General features: G+C 39.3%; 1 protein-coding gene across 4 annotated transcripts in view; it reads left to right on the top strand.

The window, feature by feature from the left end:
- The window catches only part of LOC138757131 (WD repeat-containing protein 7), a 686,960-nt gene that overhangs the window by 574,842 nt on the left and 85,090 nt on the right, over positions 1 to 27,028 (top strand). For 3 of the 4 annotated variants that reach the window (XM_069923947.1, XM_069923949.1, XM_069923950.1), the window contains 4 exons: positions 18,457 to 18,574; positions 22,020 to 22,169; positions 22,549 to 22,631; positions 26,141 to 26,240. In XM_069923947.1, coding sequence (XP_069780048.1) covers positions 18,457 to 18,574; positions 22,020 to 22,169; positions 22,549 to 22,631; positions 26,141 to 26,240 — 451 coding nt within the window. Of the gene's footprint in view, positions 1 to 18,456; positions 18,575 to 22,019; positions 22,170 to 22,548; positions 22,632 to 26,140; positions 26,241 to 27,028 lie in introns of those variants that run through there. The other variant, XR_011353355.1, reaches the window with a different exon arrangement.

A 27,028-nucleotide genomic window follows, 5' to 3' on the forward strand; every position in this document is an offset into this window, starting at 1 on the left:
AGAGTGCAGAAAAGATCTGCCGGGACTCAGTTGGTTGAGGAGGTGGGGGGGGTTGTTGGCTTGAATTATAAAGAGAGCCTGGATAGATTGGGGCTGTTCGCCCTGGAGCATAGAAAGCAAAGAGGGTCCTGATTTGTTTAAAATATCATTTGGGGCTAGATAAGATGAATAATCATGGCCTTTTAACCCATTGTAAAGGAATGTAAAACTAGAGGGTTTAGATTTAAGGTGAGAGGAAAAAAGATTTGAAAGAGACCTGAAGGGCACCGTGCTTGCTCAGAGGCTGGTGGATAGGTGGAATGAGCTGGTGGAGGAAGTTGTAGAAGCAGGGACAATTGTGGCTTTCAAAAGACATTTGGACAGGTGCGTGGATAGGAAAGGTTTAGAAGGATATGGGCCAAATGCAGGCAAATGGACAAGATGGGCTGAAGGGCCAATTCTCTCCTGTGGAACTCAATGACTCTATAAGTGTGCAGCACTCATGATGTGAAATGCTAAATGGCTTACAACTTGAAAGAATCGTGGCAACTAAATCATCTTAACATGTTTAATTTCATTTTCATTTTAAATCTTTTTTGTCAGGAATCCTGATAACTTGGCATCTGGTTCACTGGGTGCTAACATCCATGCTCCTTTTGACACCCCAGCATCCCGTTCCTATTCTCCCTTTCATTCTTGCGCTCGTGGTTCATGCATCCTTTTGGTGCACTGGCACTTGGATTTCCTTGCTTCGGTTAATTTATCCGGTCGACTGTTCTCATGCCCTGTTTGAAACATGAGTGTTCTGGTTCCTGCATTCCTTTTGACAATCCGGGTTTTGATGTTTAACTGATATTTAATAACTAATATTGTTTGGAATTTGAAATATTGTTTCATGTCTTTGCCATTCTCATATAATTTTTTTTTAAGTATGACAGCTGACTGAGTTGGGGACACAGCTGAACTGGTTGGCTGTGTTTTTGTGGTTGGACATTGATTTCTCATCCACATGCAAAAACGTTACAGTAATTGGACAAGTCCAATTAAATGGCTTGGAATGGGGTGAACCTGCAAGGAGTGACTGCAGGTGACTGTGTGTGCTGTGAAATATTGTTTGAAATAATTATCATTCAGGTCAGTTGCATACAGTTACAATTCTCGTTTTCATTGAAAGCTATATCATCATTTGAAATTATCTCTTCTCTTTGGCTTGGCTTCGCGGACGAAGATTTATGGAGGGGTAATGTCCATGTCAGCTGCAGGCTCGTTTGTGGCTGACAAGTCCAATGCGGGACAGTCAGACACGGTTGCAGCGGTTGAAAGGGAAAATTGGTTGGTTGGGGTTGGGTGTTGGGTTTTTCCTCCTTTGTCTTTTTTCAGTGAGGTGGGCTCTGCGGTTTTCTTCAAAGGAGGTTGCTGCCCGCCGAACTGTGAGGTGCCAAGATGCACGGTTTGAGGCGATATCAGCCCACTGGTGGTGGTCAATGTGGCAGGCACCAAGAGATTTCTTTAGGCAGTCCTTGTACCTCTTCTTTGGTGCACCTCTGTCACGGTGGCCAGTGGAGAGCTCGCCATATAACACAATCTTGGGAAGGCGATGGACCTCCATTCTGGAGACGTGACCTGCCCAGCGCAGTTGGATCTTTAGCAGCGTGGATTCGATGCTGTCGGCCTCTGCCATCTCGAGTACTTCGAAGTTAGGGATGAAGTCGCTCCAATGAATGTTGAGGATGGAGCGGAGACAACGCTGGTGGAAGCGTTCTAGGAGCCGTAGGTGATGCCGGTAGAGGACCCATGATTTGAGCCAAACAGGAGTGTGGGTATGACAACGGCTCTGTATACGCTAATCTTTGTGAGGTTTTTCAGTTGGTTGTTTTTCCAGACTCTTTTGTGTAGTCTTCCAAAGGCGCTATTTGCCTTGGCGAGTCTGTTGTCTATCTTGTTGTCGATCCTTGCATCCGATGAAATGGTGCAGCCGAGATAGGTAAACTGGTTGACCATTTTGAGTTTTGTGTGCCCGATGGAGATGTGGTGGGGCTGGTAGTCATGGTGGGGAGCTGGCTGATGGAGGACCTCAGTTTTCTTCAGGCTGACTTCCAGGCCAAACATTTTGGCAGTTTCCGCAAAACAGGACGTCAAGCACTGAAGAGCTGGCTTTTAGAACTATATAACAACTATGTAGACCAGTCGCTCGGCACCCGCTGCAATCACGTTGCAGCCACCGTTTTCACAGTAGCGGTCTGCACATGTGCGAGTTCCGGATTGGCAGACTAGAGTTCAATTGAGTCTAGATGTGCTATGGCCACCATGTACAGAGCTTGCACTTACTTGTAAATAGTTATTGTTATAACCTCTCCTCTCGAGTCGAATCGTTATTACCACATTGACAAACAATAACACTGAGAGAATGTAGCTTGATATTATTAATGATACGTTCCATATAAACCCATACACCATATTCTTTCTGTGTTATTCAACTCGTTTCATCTTGATTTACTTAGAAGCTTAATATGAAAGCACCACTTTCCTTCAGTCATCTCCTTTTCTTGTTTGGGTGGCACGGTTGGGATTTGGGCGGCACAGTTGCCATAGTGTTTAGCATGACTCCTTTTCAGTGCCAGCGATTGGATGAGACCTGGGTTCAAATCCCGTACTATCTGTAAAGAGTTTGTACATTCTCCCTGTGTCTGCATGGGTTTTCTCCGGGGGCTCCGGTTTTATTCCACCCTTCAAAAACATATCAGGGTGTAGGTTAATGTGGTGTAAATTGGACGGGACGGACTCGTAGGGTTGAAATGGCCCATTACTGTGCTGTATGTCAAAATTAAATTTTTTTTTTAAATGATCTCCTTCATTCACATAATCCACTAATACATTCCATAGTCCCACAAAGCTTAGTGATTCTCCAGAGTCTCTGTCCTATCGTAGAAATTTGATATTATATGTTTACCCTGTTTTAAACTTTAAACCTATTTTCTGGCCATCTTTTTGTAATCTTTAAAATGTAAACCCATCAGTCTACAACGTTAAGTTATTCATATTTCTGTTAGTTCTGACAAAATCAAGATTATAATGGATCTGAATCTTTGAAAAGCAGCCAGCACTTTTTGGCACATGTAGCGCAAGGAAACAAGGATCAGTTTCATCTCTGCTTCTCATGCAAACCTCTGAGTATAAGGATTGAAAGCAGGAGCAGATTATTATGCCCTTCAAACCTGTTTCAATTTTCAGAAAGATTGTCGCTGATCTTTTACCTCAGCACCACTTTCCTTCAGTAATCCCATTTTCTTGATTCGCTTAACATATAATGATACATTGATCTAAGCTTTAAATTCAACAAGAAAATAAAGAAACTGAACTAAAGAAAAGATATTCTTAACAGTGATTCTACTTCATCTCCTCTAAACACTTTTAATCCTGTTCACTGAACTTCCCCTAATTAACTATGAGTTAATTTTCATTAATAGAGTCAACCACCCCGCACCACCCCCTCCATTTTATATGAGGGTTGCATGCTGATAAAATGGTCCAAATCATAATTTGTCATAATGTGAAGTTAAATTATTTGCATGTTTACCAAGAAAAACAACTCAAAGAAAAAAAGTTATTTACAGTGGCCTCCATAAAGTTTGGGACAAAAGCAGATTTTTTTTGCTCCTGTGCTCCACACTTTTAAATTTATAATCAAACAATTCACGTGTAATTAAAGAGGACATTCCAGATTTTATTCAAGGTTATTTGTATACATTTTGATTTGACCGTGTAGAAATTGCAGCACATTTTTATACATAGTGCCCTCATTTCAGTGCACTATAATGTTTTGGACATTTGGCTTCACAAGCGTTTGTGATTACTCAGGTGTACTTAATCCTTTGTTGATGCAGGCATAAGAGACCTTGGCTTGCTTCTAAGCTTTTGATCAACTTTGAAGTCTGTAGTTGCCATTTTTCAACATGAGGACCAGAGTTGTGACAATGAAAATGAAAGAAACCATTCTCAGGCTGAAAAACTTAAGGGACAAGTCCCTGAAACAAGCAAGAACTGAAGATGGCTGAAGGAGAGGCCTGGCAGAACATCACCAGAGAAGATACTCTGCACCTGGTGATGTCTGTGAATCACAGACTTCAAGCAGTCATTGCATACAAGGGATATGGAACAAAGTACTCAACATGACTACTTTAATATACATATCATTGCAATTTCCCAACTATTATGAGACCTTGAAATGAGGGGTCTAATTTCTACATGGTAAAACCAAAGTGTACAGAAAATCTATTAAAAAAAAATCTGGAATGTGCACTTTAGTCACATGTGATTGTTTGATTTCAATTTAAAACTGTGGAGCACAGAGGCAAATAAAGGGGGGAAAAAAAGTGTCTTTGTCCCAAACATTATGGTGGGCACTGTCTTTACTTTTTGCACATATACTTCATGAGACAAAATTTAATTCCATATCTCAAAATCTTGGGTGGTACTTTGTGAATTCTGTGAGGGAATTACCCTAACCTCAATGATACTGGGCCATTTGTAGTAAAACACGAAGGTCTGCAGATGCTGTGATTTGTAGTTAAAAGTAGAAATGCTAGAGGAACTCAGCTGGTCTCTCAGTGTCCATAGGAGATGCAGATATATTACCAACATTTCGGGCCTGAGCCCTTCATCAAGGTATGAGTAAAAAGCAGGCAGTACCTGAATTAAAAGACGGGAGGAACATAGACCAACGGGCAAAAGGTGTTAATTGGATATGACTATGCAGACAGAAGAAAAGAAAGTGGGAATTGATCGAGGGAGGGGTGGTTTGGCTCTGTGAGTGCAGAGCTTGGCAAAAAGAGGCAGAGGAAGAAGGGGACAGAGAGAGACAGAGAGAGACAGAGCTAGAGGACAGGAGATAGAGAGATTGATGGGGGATGGGGGGGGCTAACAGAAACCAGAGAAGTTGATGTTAATGCCATCTGGTTGGAGGATGCCCAGATGGAATATGAGGTGTTGTTCCTCCAATTTGCGGGTGGTCTTAGTCTGGCAGTGCATAAGACAATGGGCTGACATTTTGAAAAGAGATTGGGGCTGGGAATGGGTGGCCATTAGGAGATGGCCCTTATTGCTGTAGATGTAGCAATATCTGAGATGAGGTGGTCAAAGAAGCGATCTTCCAGACTGCATCCAGTCTTTCCAATGTAGAGGAGCACTGGATACAACAGATACAACAGATGACTCATCAGATTCATGTGAAATGTGCTTCACTTGGAAAGACTGTTTGGGGCACCAAATGCAAGTTAGTGCCTCCTGTGGTCAAAGCGGTAAATGTCAAGGGGGCGATTGGTGGGGAGGAGAGAGTCAGGGAGGGAGCGGTCCCAGAGGAAGGTGGAGAGGAGAGGAGATCAGAATTTATTGTCATGGAATTCAGTGTTTTGCGGCAGCGACATAATGCAAACATTCATATTATAACCATCTTATGAAGTTAATTTTTAAAAAAATTAAAATAATAGTGCATCAAAAGTAAGGCAGTGTCTTTGGTTCATTGATTATTCAAGAATCTGATGGCAGTGATGAAGAAGCTGACCTTGTGCCACTGAGTGCTCATCTTTAGGCTCCTGAACCTTTTTCCTGATGGTAGCAGAGTGAAGAGGGAATGGCCTGGATGATGGGGGTCTTTGAGGATAGAGGTTGCTTTTTTAAGACACTGCCTCATGTAGATGTCCTCGATGGAGAGAAGTCTGGTGCCTGTGATGTCGCAGGCTGAATTAACAACCCTCTGGAGATTATTCTTGTCCTGAGAGTTGGCGCCTCCATACCAGACAGTGATGTAACCAGCCAGATTGCTCTCCACAGTACATCTGTAAAAGTTTACAAGACATTTCCGTAACATACTGAATTTCCTCAGTCACCTCACAAAGTATAACTGCTGGCGAGCCTTCTTTGTGATTGCATCAACATGGAGGATCCAGGACAGATCCTCGGAGATGTTGACTCCCAAGAATTTGAAGTTCTTGACCCTCTCCACAACTGAACCCTCAATGAGGACTGGGTCATCTTCCTCCTAAAGTGCTCAATGACTTCCTTGGATTTGCTGACATTGAGCGCACAGTTGTTGTCGTTACACCGTTCAACGAGCTAATTCCTGGAATAGTACACTTTCTCATTGCAATTTGTGATTTTACCACAATTGTGGTGTCATCAGCAAACTTGTAGATGGAATTGGAATTGTACCTGGCCACATAGTCATGGCTGTATAACAAGTAGAGCAATGGGCTAAGCACGCATCCTTGGGGTGTGTCTGTGTTAATGACAGTGAAGAGGAGATGTTGTTTCCTATTCGTACTGACTGTGGTCTTCCAAAGAGAAAATCAAGGATCCAGTTGCAGAGTGGGGTACAGAGGCCTAGAGTTTGTAACTTCTTGACCAGCACTGAGAAAATAATGGTATTGAAGGCCGAGCTGTAGTTGATGAAAAGCAGATGTATGTATGAATTGCTGTTTCCAGGCGATCCAGAGCTGAGTGGAGAGCCAGTGATATTGCATCTGCTGTGGAACAATTGTGATTTTAGGCAAATTGCAGTGGGTCCAGATCTTTACTTAGGTACGTGTTAATTCTGGCCATGACCAGCCTCTCAATGCATTTCATCACAGTAGAAGTTAGTGCTGATGGACGGTAGTTATTGAGGCAGCCCACGCTACTCTTCTTGGGTTCTGGGGTCTGTGAACACTCCAGCTAGTTGGTTGGTACAGATTTTAAGTACCCTACCCTAAGTATCAGGCCTAATGCTTTGTATAGGTTCACCCTCTTGAATATTGTTCTTAAGTCGCCCTCTGAGACAGATATCACAGGATCCTCATAGATGCAGTTCTGACTACCACACATCATTGGAAAGATGTGATAGCAATGGAGAAGGTGCAGAAGGGATTCATTAGAATGTTGTTTCAATGCAAAGAGAGACTGGAGAGGCTAGATTCTTATTTCCTGGAATAGAGGTGGATAACAGGAGGCATAATTGAGGTATATAAAATTGAGGGGTATGGATAGGGTAGATGGCAATATATTTTTCCCTATATCAAAGGTAGATAAAACTTAAGCATATGGATTTTGAGGCAAACGGTAAAAGATTTAGAGGTGAAATGAGGGACCTTTTTCACCAGGAGAATGGTAATTATCTCTATACACTCCTTGAAAAATTAATGTAAGTAGAGGGGCTGTTAGCATTTAACATGTGTCTTAACAACATTTAAGTCACATAAGCATAGCAGGTTATGGGCCAAGCGCTGGAAGATGGGAGTAATATGGATGGGTGGGCCAAATGGCCTGTTATCATGGTGTTTACATCTCTGTATGCAAACATTTCTGTTAAATAATTCTTCGTATCAACATAAATGGTCGTAAAAATAAACAATATGGACAACCACATAAATCAGCATAGAATTCTGAAAACACAAAAATTCTAGAACAAAGTAAAGCTACAGCAACTTTTACTTCAAGGATACCGCCATTCATATGTCTTTATTGTTTTTAAAGATAATTGAAAAACTTTAACATTTCTTAATGAATCCAGAATAAAATACTTCAACTGCTGTCAAAATAACAAAATATGCAGTAGATGCCATCAGCCCTGCTTTGTCCTTACTTGAATTCTATCAATTTTGTTTTCTAATTCTGTTAAGTGGCTTCAAACATTTGACCAGATAATATATGTACCAAAGAATTGTATATTTTCAAAAGATCAATTATTAATATTATAGATTATTGTCATATATGTAAGTACTTTTTTTTTAATTTAGGCATACAGCATGATAACAGGACCTTACAGCCCATGAGCCTGTGCTGTCTAATTACGCACAATTAACCTACAACCCCTGATATGTTTTGAACGGTGAGACGAAACTGGAGAACCTGGAGGAAACCCACGTAGACACAGGGAGAATGTACAAACTCCTTACAGACAGTGGGGGATTCGAACCCAAGTCCTGATTGCTGGCGCTATACAGCATTGCGCTAACTTGCGCTAACCATGCCACCAGATCGCTGATATTCTTGTTTGTACATGATTGCAAAATTATATTTAGTCTCATGTTCAAGCTACCAGTAGATTTTAAATTGTTACATGTTGGATAATTACACAATAAGATCTTTCATTTTAAAAGCGATTTGCTCTGACTGAAAGAAAAGCAGGGTTTTTTCCAGTATAAATGTCCTACAGAATAAAAATAATTTCACATTAGAGCATGGTAAAAATAATAGAGCAAAGATACAAATCATTTTGAAATTTAACCTGAGATTCACTGCAGTAACCAAAACATTTTGGAATGAACTGTTGTGGTTAAATAATTAAAGGGCATTGTTTCTGTACTCGCTCCAATAGTAAAATTTGCATTGAGAACAAGATATAAAGTTATATTTCACTATTTTAGTCAATTATGTCAAAATGCATTCATTGTTGCAAACATGAAGAAATATCAATTTTCATTTTGTCTTTTGAAATAATTAAGTAATTACAAGAACCTAAGAAGCAAGCATTCTGTTTTTGCAGGGGAAATGGTCCATGATAATTTATTCTGTTATGAACAAACTTCACTAACCTATCCAAGATATTTCTACAATGGTGTATGTCACTGGTTTTGTAGCAAATCCTAAAAGCAACTTCAAAGACACAATTTTTTTTAAAAATATTGAATAGTGGGATCGGTTTTTAAACTTGCTACCACTGTTTAACTGTTAAACTGTTTAGAAATTATATCCTTCATTTAAACACTGAGCCAGGTTCTAAAAGGTTAAATCCATTGAAACATAATGACTTGTGCTGGGCCTGAGAATATAGTGTTTCCTCAACCTTGTCTAAATCATATTAAATGTAACCTGATATTGTTTAAACATATCGTGGAAGCACTCAGTGACTTAGATACTATTAAAAGTAAGATAGGCTGAGTCAGATTCAAGTGTTTCGAACCACTGATGTCAGTGCTTCATTAGCAATGTCCTTGGCAGTCCCTTGGGGTTAAGGATGATTTGCTTCCACTCTGAGTTTTGTGAGTCTGAGTTGATTATTGAGGCCAATATCAGAACTAAGTGCTGGTCCAAACATGGGGTGGGAACAGATAGGCCAGTAGAACCATAGAGCCCTACACCACAGAAACAGGCCCTTCAGCCTATCTATTGCATGCCAAACTTATTCTGCCAAGAACCATCGACATGCTCCCAGACCACAGCCGTCCATATCCCTCCCATCTATGACCCTATTCCAATTTCTCTTGAATGATGAAATCAAACCTACACCCACCTCTTCTGCTGGCAACTCATTCCACATACTCACCAGCCTTTGAAAAAAATTCCTCCAAATGTTTTCCTGAAATATTTCACCTTTTATTTTTAACCCATGTCCTCTAGTTCTTATCTTACCCAAACCTCAGTAGAAAAAGCCGGCTTACATTTACCCTATTTATACCCCCTCATAATTTTCTATTACTCTTTCAAATCTCCCCTCATTTTCCAAGCCCAAACCCCACAACTCAGCTCTTCAATTGCCTGAAACATCCTAGTAAATAATCTCTGCATTCTTTCAAATTTATTGATATATTTCTTGTAGGTTGGTAACCAAATTGACACACAAAATCCAAATTTGGTCTCACTAATGTCTTATAGAATTTCAGCCTAACATACCAACTCCTGTACGCAATATTTTGATTTATGAAGGCCAGTGTGCCAAAAGCACTCTTTACGATCCCATCTTTGGGTTTGAGCCCACAAAGTTCAACACCACACACTTATCTGTATTGAATCCCATCTGCCATTTTTCCATTTGGTTCAGATCTCAATGCAAGCTTTGAAAGCCTTCTCCGCTTTCCTCTACTCCCCAATCTTAGTCTTATCTGCAAATTTGCTGATTTATTTACCACATTATCATTCAGATTATTGATAGAGATGACAAACAACAGGGGACCCAGCACCAATCCTTGAGGCATACCACGAGTCACCGAGAAGCAATCATCCACTACCTCTCTCTGACTTCTCCCACAAAATCAATGTCTAATCCAATTTACTGTCTCACCCTGCATACTAAGCCATTGAACCTTCTTGACCAACCTCCCATGCAGGACCTTCTCAAAGACTTTACTCAGTCATTGAAAGCAAATCCACTGCCTTTCCTCCAAGCTTCTTGGTAACCTCCTTGAAAACTCTAAGATTCTAACAGTTTGGAGAAACCGAGATCTTGGGGTCCAGGTTCATATATTCTTCAAAAATTGGCATGCAAGTTGATAGGGTGGCTAAGGAGGCATATGGTGTGTTAACCTTCATGAGTTGGGGAATGAGTTATGATATAATGTTGTAGCTCCATAAAACTCTGGTTTGATTACATTTGGAGTATTATGTTCATTCTGGTCATATCAGTATTGGAAGGATGTAGATGCTTTGGAGGGGGTGCAGAGGAGATTTACCAGATGTTACCTGGATTGAAGAACATGTCATATGAAGCAAGGTAAACAGAGGTTTTTCTCTTTGGACTTAATCGAGGTATTTAAGATTTTGAGGGGCCGAGATAGGGGGGGGACAGCCAGCAGTTTTTTTTTTCCTGGAGTGACAACAGCAGATACCAAAGGACAACTGTTTCAGCTCAGTGGAGGAAAGTTTAGTAGTGGAGAGGTCAGAGGTAAGTTTTTTTTATTCAGAAAGTGGTAGGTGCCAGGAATGAATTGCCAGGGGTGCTGGTGGAGGCAGGTACAATATTGACATTCAAAAGGCTCTTAAATATGCACTTAGGTGCAAGAAAAATGGAGAGTTATAGGTGTGAGGTAGGGAAAAATTAGGTTGCTATGGAGTAGGTTTACAAGGTAAGTACAACAATCACGGGCTGAAGAGTCTGTACTGTGCTGTAATGTTCTAAGTACTAAGATTGGTTAGTCATAACCTCCATGCATAAAGATGTCAATCACTACCTATCCAAAAACTTGTGAATCTGATCTCTTAGAATACCATATAACCATATAACCACTTACAGCACAGAACAGGCCAGTTCAGCCCTACTAGTCCATGCTGTAGCAAATCCCCACCCTCCTAGTCCCACTGACCAGCACCCAGTCCATACCCCTCTAGTCCCCTCCTATCCATGTAACAATCCAGTCTTTCCTTAAATGTAACCAATGATCCCGCCTCGACCACGTCTGCCGGAAGCTCATTCCACATCCCCACCACCCTCTGCGTAAAGAAATTTCCCCTCATGTTCCCCTTATAATTTTCCCCCTTCAATCTTAAACCATGTCCTCTAGTTTGAATCTCCCCCTTTCTTAATTGAAAAAGCCTATCCACATTTACTCTGTCTGTCCCTTTTAAAATCTTAAACACCTCTATCAAGTCCCCTCTCAATCTTCTACGCTCCAGAGAAAAAAGCCCCAGTCTGCACAACCTTTCCCTGTAACTCAGACCCTGAAATCCTGTCAACATTCTCGTGAACCTTCTCTGCACTCTCTCTATTTTGTTTATATCTTTCCTATAATTTGGTGACCAAAACTGTACACAGTACTCCAAATTTGGCCTCACCAATGCCTTGTACAATTTCATCATAACCTCCCTACTCTTGAATTCAATACTCCGATTTATGAAGGCCAACATTCCAAATGCCTTCTTCACCACACCATCGACCTGAGTATCAGCCTCGAGGGTACTATTTACCATAACTCCTAAATCCCTTTGTTGCTCTGCACTCCTCAATTGTCTACCATTCAATGTATATGACCTATTTAAATTTGCCTTTCCAAAATGTAGCACCTTACATTTATCTGTATTAAATTCCATCAGCCATTTCTCAGCCCACACCTCCAGCCTTCCTAAATCACCTTTTAATCTACGGTAATCTACCTCACTGTTCACAACACCACCAATCTTTGTGTCATCCGCAAACTTGCTTATCCAATTCTCCACCCCTACATATATATAACAAATAATAGTGGACCCAGGACCGAACCCTGAGGAACTCCACTAGTCACCGCCCTCCAATTGGACAAACAATTTTCTACCACTACTCTCTGACACCTTCCATCCAACCACTGCTGAATCCATTTCACTACCTCCTTATTTATACCTAATGCCTCCACCTTTTTTCCTAACCTCCTATGGGGAACTTTGTCAAAAGCTTTACTAAAGTCCAAATAGACAACATCCACAGCTTTCCCTTCATCAACCTTTTTTGTAACCCCCTCGAAGAACTCAATCAGGTTTGTCAAGCATGATCTACCCCTGACAAAACCATGCTGATTATTCCCTATCAATCCTTGTACCTCCAAAAATTTGTAAATAGCATCCCTCAGAACACTTTCCATCAACTTGCCCACCACAGACATCAGACTTACAGGCCTATAATTCCCAGGTTTGCATTTGGACCCTTTCTTAAACAGAGGAACTACATGCGCCACCCTTCAATCCTTTGGTACCACCCCCGTGGCCAGTGACATCCTAAATATCTCTGTTAATGGCCCCACTAACTGTCCACTAGCCTCCCTGAGTGTCCTAGGGAATATTTTGTCCGGTCCGGGAGATTTATCCACCTTTATCTTTTTTAACACAGCCATCACTACCTCCTCGGTTATCCTTATATGCTTCATGACCTCCCCACTATTTTTCTTTACTTCAACTGGTTCAACATTTTGTTCCCTACTGAATACCGAGGCAAAGAAATCATTCAAAATTTCCCCCATTTCCTCAGACTTCTCACTCAGCCTACCCTCGCTATCTACAAGGGGTCCAATTTTATCTCTCACTAATCTTTTACTTTTAATGTACTTATAGAAACCCTTTGGATTTATTTCTACTCTGTCAGTCAAAGCCTCTTCATGCCTTTTTTTGGCCTTTCTAATTTCTTTCTTAAGATTCCTTCTACACTCCTTGTAGTCCTCCTTCAACTTCTCAGCTCCATGCTCTTTATACCTCTTGTACACCTCCCTTTTTCTCCTAACCAAATTTCCAATATTCCTCGAAAACCAAGCCTCCCTATGACTTCCAGCCTTTCCTTTGATCCAGACTGGGACATAACTACTCTGTACCCTCAAAATTTCTTTTTTGAATATCCTCCATTTTTCATTAACATCCTTACCTGAAAATATCCTGTCCCACTCAATACTCCCCAAATCCCTTCTTATTCCTACGAAATTTGCTCTTTTCCAATCCAGAACCTCAACTTTAGGCCTCTCCTTGCTCTTCCTTAAAACTACCCCAAAACTAACAGAATTATGGTCACTAGAACCAATTGGTTCTCCAACATTAATGTCCGCTACCTGATCTAGCTCGTTCCCTAACAGGAGATCCAGTATTACACCATCCCGAGTCGGTTCTTCTACTAACTGATTTAGAAAACAATCCTGAACACATTTAACGAACTCCATCCCATCCAGCCCTCTAACCGTATGGGTAACCCAATCAATGTGTGGGAAGTTAAAATCTCCCATGATCACTACCCTATGATTTTTACACATATACATTATCTCCCTACAAATTTGTTCCTCTAATTCCCTTGGCCCATTTGGTGGTCTGTAATACACCCCTATTAGCACCCCCTTGCCTCCTCCACCCCTCAATTCCACCCAAACAGCCTCACTGGTCGATCCCTCCATATCATCCTGCAACCTCACGGCAGTAATGTCCTCCCTAACAAGCAGAGCAACTCCTCCTCCTTTTTTACCCCCTGATCTATCACATCTAAAACAAATGTATCCCGGAACATTAAGTTGCCAGTCCTGCCCCTCCTGTAGCCAGGTCTCACTAATTGCCATAATATCGTGACCCCAAGTATCTATCCATGCTCTCAGCTCATCTACCTTGTTCACTATGCTTCTTGCATTAAAATATATGCATCTCAGAGAATGACCCTCACATATATTCTCTTTTTTACATTCTACCCTAATCTCCATCCTACCTTTCTTATCTTTTTTTATTCCTAGCTAGGTGGCCATACTCCCTGGACACTGCTCTAACCCTCTGTTCCCCATCCCCCTTAAAGTTGGTTCCAAGGTGTCTGATAGAATCCAAGGAGGAGCAATCCTTCCACTTTTGGTGCAGGATTTCTTGTGTACTCTTTTCCCCATTTAATCCAAAGTTGTGCTAATACATTAAATGCAGTGATGAATTTCATTTAATCAAGAGATGGCTTCTGAGGTCTGGGAAGGGTCCCCTTCTGAACTGTTATTGCCAAAGAGGAATGAAGAGCAGTCGATCAAAGTTACTGCAAACTCAAACTTGACAACTGAGGGTTTGGGAGGTCTCGGTACTGCAGTGTAGTCACCGTAATTGAACAGCTTCTCATTACTTCTGAAGATTAACTCCACCTCTACAGTCAATTTCATGATAGCAAGGTGAAAATTGCAGAGAAAGCTTATGTGTTATTGCAATACTGGCCCAAAAGTCTAGACTATTAAACTGGAGATGTAACTTCACGGGAGTTTATCAATTTAAACTCCCCTAATTAAATAAATGTGGAAAATGCTGTTAACAATGACCATGAAGCTCTCGGTTTGACACAAAGCCTCCAGGAAGGAAACCTCCTATCTTTACATAACTGAACCTATGTGACTGAAGAGACTCAGCAATGTGGTGACTTTAAACTGTTTTCTCAATGCCTGACAAGCCAAGCATTGAGCATTGCCAGAGCAGCAGGAGACAGTGGCCAGATCCATGAATGAGTGGTGAGCTGCCCAGGTTTGCCATTGAGAGAATGCTACTTTTGCCAAACATGCATTCTCCATGGGGCAGATAACTCCAACTGATGGATGATGCTATTGCAGTAAATGGCTTTCTACATTCCTGAATAGATGATTTTTGAATGATAATCAAGTCCTGCTGACTGATATAACACAAGTCTTGTTAGCTGTAACTTTATTTGTACATTTTAGTTGACTTGCTAGTGTAGAGGCATTCCAGGAAAACTCTTGACTTTGCCAGGATCGTCATCCTCTCCCGCTGGACGCCATCAAGAGAACACAAGCCAGGAATAGTAAAAATAAATGCCCACAAAACTATTGCAACCTCATGAAACTTGTTTGAAACTACTGTATGTAATGCCCAGGAGAATTCACAAAGCAAGGGTTTGCAAGTGCTGAACAAGTTTGGAGATCTCAATTACTGAGAGAGGCAATGCCTGGATCACTGGTATGCAGGACTGTCCACAATGCAAGTTACCACTCATTCTCTAAGCTCCACGAAGCCAGTATAGCAGGGATAGATTCTGCCTGTATTTATATGTGCAGAAAATTGTATAATAAGCTCATCAGCTTGTGCTGCATTACAAAAAAACCCAGAGTCATGTGGAGCTCTTGCATAAAATGGGAGTTTCAACCAGCAGGTGAAAATTTTGACAAACACATCTGAGGGAAGTAACTCTATGAAAATGATCGGAATTCAGGAATTGAGAACTTGACCTCAGAACTCGAAATAAAATTAAACACATCATTCAAAGTTTTTGAAGCAAGCCCTCCAATAGGTCGTCACATCTCAATTGCATGTGCCTAGCTATGGTTAAAAAAAAGAATGATGAACATCTGCAGTAAAGATAAAATTAAGTTGCATCTTTGAACAAACATTTGGCTAACTGGGAGGGCAAGTAGCAAAATGCTTGTTCAAAGATCCAGCTTTAAGCACATGTTAAAGGAGAGGAGTGAAAGGCAGAGATTTGGAGACAGATCATCAAAACTGAAGCATTTAAAATAAAGTTCCACAGTCCCAGAAATGAATGAATGCTAGATCTTAGAGGGATACAGAAATAAGGAGAGGTGAGACCATTGAAGAAATTCAAATTCAAAGCAGGAATTTTTAATTTGAGACATTGATTAAACAGTGTCTGATGAAGGACAATCACTCGGCATAATAGAAGTGCAGGTCAAGGACAGCAGAATTGTAGATGATCTGAATGTTGTGGAGATTGGAGGATGCAAAGCTGGTACAAATGCATTGGAATGGTTAAAGTTGAGAAATTAAAAGCCAAGGCTAAGCATTTCAGTAGATGCGCAGAGTTGGACAATGTTACAAAGGTCTTATGCCAATTCATAGCCTGAGTTATCCTTGGGTTAAAGGCAGCCTTAAACAAATACCAAATAAAGGAACGGATTGAATGGTAGGGAAGCAAATACCAAATAAAGGAACGGATTGAATGGTAAGGGAACAGAGTTTCTGATGAGAACAAAAAAATAACATCCTTTGTCTTTCCAGCCTTGAGTTAGTGAAAATTTCAAGTCATGCTGTAATACATATCAAATAATTTACTGGGATTGGAAAGGTTGAGTAAGGAGTTACTGAGTAGAAGATCAGTGTGCAAGTAGAAACTGATAGTGTTTCAGATAATTAACTCCATATATATATAACTTTTAGAAACAGAGGAATGATATGGGAGCAGAAAGAGTTCATTTGTGCTGCAGTCTTGAATTATTTTCTGAATTTTGATTGCCTTTCCATTGCAATTTAGGAGACATTTAAAAGTTGGTCACCTTGATCTGAACATTTGATTTTAAATGCATAGTTTGTGATGGAATGCTAAGATGTTGCACTTTTTAGTTTGTTTTCAAATTACGAGCGAGTCAATCATTTTAGTCAAAACTGAAAAAAACTCTTATATTTTTAAATATGATAAATAATAGCTCATTGGCACCTCATTCTGACTACACACAAACTTTTCTTGCCCATTTTTAAATACTGACATATAAATTGTTAGAACATTTTCAGATATATTAGAAGAACATTTATGGATGAGGTAGGCTTTGTGGATGAGATGAGGTGGGCAGCACGATTAGCGCAGTAGAGTGGCAGAATTAGCATAGTGGTTTAGTGCAAAGCTATAACAGCACAAGCGAACATGGTTTGTATCTGGCACTGTAAGGAGTTGGTACATTCTCCCCGTGTATATGTGCATTTCCTCTGTGTTCTCCAGTTTCCACCCACCATTCTAAATGTACAAGGTTCTAGGTCAATTGGGTAGCATGGGCATATGGGCCAAAAAGACCTGTTTCTGTGCTGTATGTCTAAATTTAACTTTAACATTTATGGCAATCTGGTTGTTGCATATTCATTGTTATTGATACTAGCTCCAGAGTGACTGAAACCTGTTATTTTAATCCTCCTTTCCATTCCCACTTTTGACTTCTGTCTTTGTCCTCTTGCATTGTTCCAATGTTGCCAAATCAAACCTCAAGGAACATCATCTCATGCTTCATTTCACCCCTCAAGACGCAACATTGTTTTCAGCTATTTCAGACAACCTATTCCAGATTTCATTAAAACTGACAACTGACAAAAGGTTATCAATCTGCAATGTCATCTCCGATATTCCCTCTTCACAGACGCTGTTAGGCCTTTAAGTTGTTTTCAGTGTTCTCTTTTATTTTGTTATGTCTGGTAACTGCAGTGTTTTGTATCCCAGAATTCAAACATTGTTAGGTTTAGAATCTCATCTATTATTATTCGCCTTCCTCTAAATCTTCACCAAACAGACGAGTGCAGTTAACAAGCCCACACAATCTTCACACAGCTGGCACTATCACTAGCTGTGTCCTTCAGTTTATCCTAGTCTCCACCATGTCAAATACATCTTATTTGTTCTGTTTACCCCGTCCTCTGCAAGATAAACTAACTTTGATTTCCAATCTTTTCTAGTTCTGATGAAAGTTCATCAATCTGAACCATTCACTTTCTTTACATTCCCACATATGTTACTTGACCTATTGAATACCTACAGAATTTGTTTCATTCAATCCTATTTCTTAATTTAATTAATTTCAATACCTAGTTCTTATAGTGAGATTCAAACTCATCTCTTCAGATAAATCAGCCCAGGCTTCTCATTACTAGTAAGCCAACCATAATCCCAGTGTGTCATATTATTTATCTTTTCTATCTGGAAAGATAAAAATGGAATCAGATGAATAGGATCCTATCAAGCTGGATAGCAGTGAAAAGATGTTAAGAAGTATTTGTGTGATCAATATTGTTAATGGATTCACACGGTTATTTTAACATTGTCATAATTACATCAGATCTCAATTTGTGACTTCATGCCTGATCTTGGTTTTGTGTCACTGTGCACCCCGGGTGCAATATTTGGTCCCTTGGATGAGTGTGTTAATCATTCCACTAATTAAATCAGTTTTTATTAAACTTGAAAGAATTTTAAATCTTTTATGTGTTTTTAAACTGCATCATAAGCAGGATTAAATTATTGACAATATTATCTTAAGAAAAAAAAATCATTCTGCATTTAATGTAAATTTTTTAAACATTCAGGTTCCAAGAGTTCACCTGGATGTTCACCAGTCGCATACATTAATAATGAGTTGCTCTTTTGTTAAGCAGATATGTTGTATATCATTTGACTTTGCAAGTGAAACAGGAGCCCCAGAATCCTAATTGTTATAGAACACTAATGTTCAAAGTTTGAATGATTCCATCGAAATGGTATAATAAAGTGACAATCTTTTCAGACAGTATTATCAATGCTTTTGTTCTCTCTTCCTTCTTGTTTAGCATTACAGTGGGACTACCACTCAACCCAGCAGCTGACTCTGCCCGCTCAGCACGTCACGCTCTTTCACTCATTGCCACTGCCAGGCCGCCGGCCTTCATTACTACTATTGCACGTGAGGTGAGACATTGTGCTATGCCCTAGCAATCTATAATTGTCAAACAGTAGCTACATTCTCGTTTTAGAGGCAACTCTTCAAGATTGTCTTGGAGAATCATGTTTAATTTATTTTACCTAAAATTTGTTTGGTTGATGAAAAATTATTTACTTTAATTCTAATGTTATTTTCAACACCAGATAGAATGTAAAAATAAATCACATTTATACTTGATTATACTCACACTGATATCTTGGATTTATACTTTGCATTTGTCTTTAATATTGGAATAAAGAAAATTAATCACCAATGGAAACAAATAAGAGTACAACATTTGAAATAGAAGTATTATATTCATAATACTTCTGAATATTAAAGTGTTAAAAACAGAAGATTCTTTTTGCATGGAAGAATAAGAATTTATTGTCAAATGTTGCAAAATGTGTTGCTTTGTGACAGTATCGCTGCACTAACATTTCTAAAAACCAAACTCAAAATAAATAAAAATGGTGCAAGAAAAAGAAGACAAAGTGGGATAGTATCTGGAGTTCATTGTTCATTCGGAAATTTGATGGCAGAGGGAAGAAGCTATCATTATGCTGCTGACTGCTCGTCTTCAGGCTCCTGTACCTTTTTCCTGATGGCAGTAGAGTGAAGTAGGCATGGCCTGGACGATTGGAGTCCTTGAGGATAGAAGCTGCTTTCATAAGACACTGCCTCTTATAGGTGTCTGCGATGGAGTGAAGACTGATACCCGTAATGTTGCTCACTGAGTTAACACCCTTCGGTGTTTTTTCCTATCCTGAGCGTTGGCACCTCCATACCAGACAGTGATGCAACCAGACAGAATGCTCTTCATTGTATACCTGTAGAAGATATCAAATCTTTGGCAACATTCCAAATCTCAAACTCCTCACAAAATATAGCTCCCGGTGTGCCTGCTCTATGATTGTATTGAGATGGAGGATTCAGCAGGAAGTCAGAGATCATGGAAAGTACAGCCTGGAAAGAGAAACCCTACAGCCCAACTCGTCCATAAAAAACCAAGTTGGTTTCACACAAAGCAAAACAAACAAGAAAAAAGCGTAATCTATTAATTACCCACAGAATCCCGTTGTTTTGTCTTCTTATCATTTTCATTCTCATTTTAGGGATGGAGGTCACAAGCCCTTTCTGCTATGTTCCATGTACGGTTCCCAAACCTGCTCAAACATTGTGCCCTTATTTTTTTAAATTGTATGTTTTTTTTTTCCCAATGGAACATCTCCATGCACACCCATGCTCTCCCCCATTTTCCAAGCCAACTGCAAACATCCCTTTGCCATTTCCAAGGCCATCTTTTGACTGAAAGAAGCACTTCATTTAACTTTCTGCTAATGTATCTCTGTTTTATGTCTGAATTAAGTGAATTTTGTGTAATATTGCACTTTATAACATGATAATTGAATTTTGATGAAGATCTACTGGGACCAATGCCTGAAGAGGGCACACAAAATCAGTGAACTGGTGCAGACTCGAAAGGCCAACATGGCCTGTTTCCGCTCCGTAAATGGTTATATGGTTATATGGTCTATGTGAGCTGGGCCCATTTGTCTGCATTTGGCTCACATCCCTCTAAACCTTTCCTATTCACGGATCTGTTTAAAGGTGATGTAAACCAGCCATTCTCAATGGGGGTGACAGCACATTTAAGGTCGGATACAGACTGAAAGATTTTTTTTTAGGTTTTTTATGTAGTTGGTAAGAGAGAAGTACGAAAGAAATGGACTAAACTTGACTGCTTCACAGGGAAAGGAGCCCATAAACTTTGAACAGAGTCCTAAGGGGGCCATATCCAAAAAAGGATTGAGAATGACTGATGTAAACCAAAATTTACAAAGTTATATGGAGAAAATGCCTCCTGGATAAACTATTCCATCCATCTGACCTCTGGGGCACACTCTCTCATCCCACTGTATTGCTATACATTTATTCTTACCCGAAAACTGGAAGAGAGTTGCTTTGTATTGTGCTAAATGCCTTTAAAAGTTGTCAGAGACATCTCAGGCATAGACAGTCAATAAATGTCTACACTTTGGTCTACTTACAATGCCGGAAAACCCCTGTACCTTCTGCCAGCTCCTCTGGGCTGAAGGAAAGCAGATGAATTTGGACCTTGCATGATTTCCCTAGTGGTGAGCAGAAAACCATGTGAGATGGCAAAGATCAATGATAATGAGTTTATTTCATATATTAAACAATGTATCAATGCACCAAAATTCCTACTTGTTGCAACCAAACAGGTACCTTTTAAAACAAAACCACTACAACTACCATAGTATACTTACAAATTAAATAGAGACAATAAATACAAAAGATAGATAAATGATAAATATTATAAATGTTAGATACAGGTTAGTTCGATATAATTTTTATATTAACTATATCTTACTCAATAAAAGCTAAGGAAATTGAAATCAGATTTATCTGATCAGTGTTTTAGATGTGGTCAAGAGATAGGTACTTTTTTACATTCCACAATCTTACTCCAAAGTGAGACCTTTTTGGTCAAGTTTGGTGATTTATTTAGAATTAAATTTCCACAAATTCCAATGTTATTTTTATTAGGTATTATTGCGGGGATAAGACCAAAACTGAAATCTATCAAAAGCAATTTTTAAAGATTGCCTTAGCAGTAGCAAGAAAATGTACAGCAGTATCATGGAAGGTTGGAATACAGAAATGCATAGCTGAGTATTTAAGAAATGAGGGAATTAATTTATAGACCTTTTCCTTCAACCTCGAACTTTGTTAACCTCCTTGGTGAGGGGGAACTTAATGGAACTAGGTTTCTATTCTAGTTTCTTAATTTACTTTTCTTATGTTTCCTTACTTATTTAATTTTTTTTCTTCTTTCTCTTTTTTTTCTTTTGAGGTTAATTTAGTGGGGAGAGGGGGTTTATATCATCATTTAATAGATTTGATATTAATATTTGATTGTTATATTTTATACTTGGATATTAGTACATGTATGGAAAACTTTTAAAAAATTTTTTAAAAGATAGATAAATATTCACAGCTATCCTATTGCAAAAAAAGTGATCTTCCAATAGTTCAGACAGCACTTTTTTTGGGGGGGGCAGAATGTGATTTGTGTACCTTTTAAGGGGTGGTTCAAGAGCCTGACAGCTGTTAAGATAGCCTGGACTGATTGACTATGAATTTGCCCTCCAAGGGTAGGAATCAAGCGAATTCAGGTAATGTAAATGTTGTCGGTCCCTTCTCAGAGAGGGTGATGAATGATGCTTAGTCATAGCTAATCTGTTTGGAAGAGGTGTCATTTGTAGATGAAGAAGGGCAGAAGAGAGATAACCATAAAATGGCACATTTTTGGTGTGAAAATATTACATATCAGAATACAGTAATGCTTTTTGGTGAAATAACCAATTAAAATAAAAGAGGTGAATTTTTTATTTGACCCCTCTGTAGGTTCATAGGCACACAGCTTTGGCAGCCAATACTCAGTCCCAGCCAAATGTACACACCAGCACTTTGGCTCGTGCAAAAGGTGAAATTCTCCGAGTGATTGAGATACTGATTGAAAAAATGCCTATGGATGTTGCAGATCTTCTTGTAGAGGTAAGTGGAGGAAATTGAAAATTTGTTATTTTCAATGGTACAGTGTATCTTATCAATTGAATGATGTTCAAAAAATATTACTCCTCTGCTTTTTGGTGATCACTGGGGGTACAAAGAAATGCGCATACAGTGTGCTGATAATACTGAACGTTATATGGAAATTTGTGTACTGAGTCTATCGGCAAACATTTACTGGGATAACTAATTCATCCTTGAAGTGTATGAAATTTCTTGATGGTTTTGAGGCTCCAAGCATCAAGATTTCTTATTTGAGTCTTGCAAGAGGGAACATGAAATGAGATTAAAGATACACAGGAAAAAGACAATAATATTTGAAGAGTTTACTTTGGGAATCATTTATTTACATTTACTTTTCTAGGTTATGGACATTATCATGTACTGCCTTGAGGGATCTTTAGTCAAAAAAAAGGGACTTCAAGAATGTTTCCCATCAATTTGCAGGTAATTTAAGTACAGCATTTCTATAAATGGTGTGAAACGTACCTCTAATTTCCACTTTAACTACCTGCTGTCTCCATCCCAGTCCTGTAACTCAACTTCCCCTTTTGCCTCTAATTTGGATACCCAAAGACTACAACCCAGCAGGCAGTGGAGGAAATAGTTACAAATGATGAAGATGCATGGTCACACAAGTTCACAGTTATTGCCACCAGCTTGGACTGTCATTGGGTGCATTTTCCAAGATAACGTACAAGTGGTAAACACGGTTGGAAAGCATGAATGGCACTGATACTGAAGTAGGGCACGTGAGTACTGTTCCAGAGGACCCAGCTCTGAACTTCTATGGGACAAGAAAAAGAAAAATCTTGATGAGGAAAAAATTTCTGATTTATTTTAATGGTTTGCATTTAGCACGGTAACAGGCCCTTTCGGCCCATGAGCCCATGCTATTCAATTACACCCAATTGACCTACAACCCCAGTATGTTTTGAATGGTGTGATTAAACCACAGCACCCAGAGGAAACACGCACAGTCATGGGGAGAACTTACAAACTGCACTGGATTCGAACTCCAGTGGCTGGTGCTGTAAAACCGTAGCAATAACTATGCCGCCCTGCCCTGTATTCTGCCAAAGAGCCTCCATTCTTTGTTAGCAGAAGTTCTGAAAGGCATGAAGTCCCTCCTTTGTAACAAGTAAGTGGTAGCCAACACATCAATTATTGTACACTCATTATTGACATACCATCTAACTGATTTTAACAGTTTCCATCACAGAACAGGCAGCAGCCACCTAATGTTAGAGTGCTGCAGTGAAACTTTAGACAACAGCCAGAACAATGTAAACACAGCATTGCTGAGTCTTGCAGAAGTCCAGCACTCTATCTTCAAAAAGGGGATTGTTACTGGTTCCATGCTGCTCTTATTTATCGGGAAGAGGATATTTGTGCTTCCACTCTTGACTCCTTGTCATGCAGCCAGCTTGAACTGCTGCCATCCTTGCTATTATAGTGGAGTGAACAACTGGATTTATCTGGATCAGAGATGCTAAATGTTTTTTTTTATTCCATGCGCTGATTGGATGTTACAGTTGGAACTCCAGTGCAGCTGGCAATAAAAAATACATCCAATTTCCATTCTCTCCATCAACTAATCTCTGGCAAGTGAGAATGAAAATGGTTTGCTCTCCTTGAATAAACAACTTTCAGAACATCTCTGTAACAGTGAATGTCACAGTGTACAAGGTATTTTACATATCTATATCTCTAGAAGAAATGGGATACGATAAATTTAGTTGTTTAGCCATCTTGATAGCCATAGGTAATGCAAACTTTGCTGTTCTCTGAAGTTGCCATCAGAGTTTGCAGTGAGTATTCCTTGGTAGAATGCAATCTTTCTGAACATTGTTTCTCAGAGTTTCATCTTTGACAGTCATTCTCAGAATTCAACAGTCATGGCTCCTCTTTGAGCAGACTTTACTCTTCTGCATGGTCATTGTTTTATTCTCCTCAGGTGAGTGATGTACTGTTACATGGAAGAAACCAGTTTACGCAGAAGTCTTGAAATTAGCAATCAGTTTTCAAGTATCTGCCGCAACTCTCTATGTAAATGCTTACACTTTAAAGCAACTATGAAAGCTAAAATAAATTGTAGAACGGAAATAACTCCACAGAAAAAACAACTAGCTGTAAGTTCTGTATACTTCCTTTAAAACAACATCCGGAGGAGTTCCTGCCTTCTTGTGAACATGCCATGAGCATCAAGAATATGAGAGGGTATTAGCCAAAGTGTCAAACTCAAGTCAATCTGGCTGCTCTGCAGGCTTCCGCCAGATGTTCTCTGCCTGTATGTTAATGCCTTCACCAATACAGTGTCTGGTGCAACTCATCCAATAAATGTTTTGTATATGCAATGTAAACTATATTGAGCCCTGAGAACAACCATTTCATCAAAGAGTGGGAAACAATACCAATATTATGTCACATACATCCTAAAACAAGTTTTATTTTTAATACGTTCACAAGATGGACATCACTGGCATTTGTTGTCCATTCCCAGAAGGAGCAGTTAAAAATAATGTTCTTTTGGTAGTCAGTTCTAGAGTCACATTTAGACCATTAAGGATGGCATTTTTCCAAATTAGTTAAGTAGGTCACTAGAATTTTTTTCCAATGTTTAGTTCTAAATTTATTTAATTACTTGAATTTTCCAGTGTCATGATAGGTTCCAATGCATGTTTATGGATTAATAATCCAGAGCTCAAGATACCAGACCAATCAGTTAACCATTTATGCTACAGCACCATGGTGCAGACTTTTCTGGTGATAATTCTGTAATGTCAGTTGAGAAAGATCAGTCATGTGGTCAGAGACTGTGACATCTCTTGGTGCCTAAATAAAGAAGAAAAGAGAAAATAACTGGGAAATTGATTTGTTAGGTTGCTTTAGTAGTGAGATTTTTAGATCATTAGTGGTTTCCAAGAAATCACACTGAAATTCCAAGGAAGTATTATGGATGTATTGCATTTAGTTGCACATGAAAAAGTCATTGATAGAACCAGGGTGGTCTGTTTGCTACATTTTGTATCAATCTCAACTTTAAAACATAGAACAATACAGCACAGGAACAGGGCTTTTGGTCTACATCTCTTTAGCTGCTTTTCCACTGGAACCTTGTTCCGGGAATTGACAGCCAATTTACTGGTTAAGGGTCCATTGGAAAAGGAAAACAATCAGCATACTGGTGTCAAATCACGTAAAATCACACTGAGGATTGACAGCCTCAAACCCTACTCATATCCCTGGCATCATCTGACACCAGCATGCCGATTAAACCAGTGGAAAAAGGACAAGTTGCATCCCTGGACTATTGTTGAAGGTAAACTCTCCTATTCCTGGGGATGACTTGTAATCAGTGGGAAAGCAGTTTGTGTCCCAGATAAAAGTGGCCCAGTGGAAAGAGCAAAAGCAGCTTCTTTAACCAGGACACTGCATGGCCAATTAACTGGGATGCCAGTGGAAAAGGGGCTTGTGCTGAGCACAGAGCTCAATTTAAACTAAAATTCTGCTCCTTGCACATAATACATAACCCTCCATTCCTGCTTATTCGTGTTTATTTCAAGCAAACAAATTTTGTTCAAACTCAATTGCGCTTTAATATTTGATTTCAAAAGGATACCATGGCTAATTGACATGAAGTATCTTCTGAAATGGTATTGCATCAGCAACATTGAAAACTGAGATGAACATAAATTAGTTTGGAAGCTTCTCTTTGCATTCTATGTTTTATTAATTGCCTTTTTAATAGAGTGGTATGTCAGCTCTTCAGTAAGTCCTTGGCAAATTAACAAATAATTGCTAAAGATCACTAAAAGAAAATTTGACTTCTGAAATATTTGCTATTGATACAGAATGGCAAGTAATTTAATAATTTTGTGGTGTGTTTTTTTTATTTGAATGTTGCTGCTTTGAGCATATTGGTAAATGTTTTTGTTGTTCTCCATGCATTTCAGGTTTTACATGGTGAGTTACTGTGAGAGGAGCAACAGGATCGCAGTTGGAGCTCGACATGGCTCAATGGCTTTGTATGATATTCGCACTGGAAAATGCCAGGTAAATAAATCATTGTGTCTTCTTCTCCATGAACTCTGAAAGAGAATGAAGATCTGAATTTGCACTGCAGCTTACAACTTCTATCGAGGGATAATGTTGTATATCAGGTAATCTGATCAATAATGTAAAGACCTTTCCAGCCACCCTCTTTTGCCATAAACTGTGACCAAAGTAGCTACAGGAGGAGTACCTGCTGTATTTGGTGAACTATTTGTCATTAGTGCTATCCACCCTTTAGTTATCAGGAATCGGATATTTTGTCACTGATTTGATTTGGAGTATTGAAGGTTTTTTTCCTACTCCTAATGAAATTTAATTAACCTTTGAAATGCATGGAATGCCTGATGCCTGTTTTATTAGTGATACTTGATGGATGTGGAACATTATGGCACTGCCATGCTCCCACCTTGTATTGACTACCTTTATTTCCTGGCAAACAAGAAAATATGCAGATGCTGGGGTCTAGTGCAGTACACAAAGTGTTAGAGAAACTCAAAGGTTCTCACAACTTCCATAGAAAGTAAAAGACAGTCAACCTTATTGGATGAGCCCTCCATCAAGAGTGCCAAAAATCAGCAGACACCTGAATAAGGTGTGGGTGAAGAGGAAGGAGAAGGGGGAGGAACACAGGCTAACAGGTAAAATTAAGTACCTATTACCTATTAGGTAAATTAAACACACTTAATTCAGTTTCCTATCTTGTTCATAACGATGAAATGAAAATTCCTCTTTCAATGCCATTCGCCATAATATTCAGAAAACTTCTAATGTAGTAGTTATCATGAATT

This window comes from Narcine bancroftii, chromosome 3 (assembly GCF_036971445.1).
Source record: "Narcine bancroftii isolate sNarBan1 chromosome 3, sNarBan1.hap1, whole genome shotgun sequence".
Lineage (NCBI taxonomy): Eukaryota > Metazoa > Chordata > Chondrichthyes > Torpediniformes > Narcinidae > Narcine > Narcine bancroftii.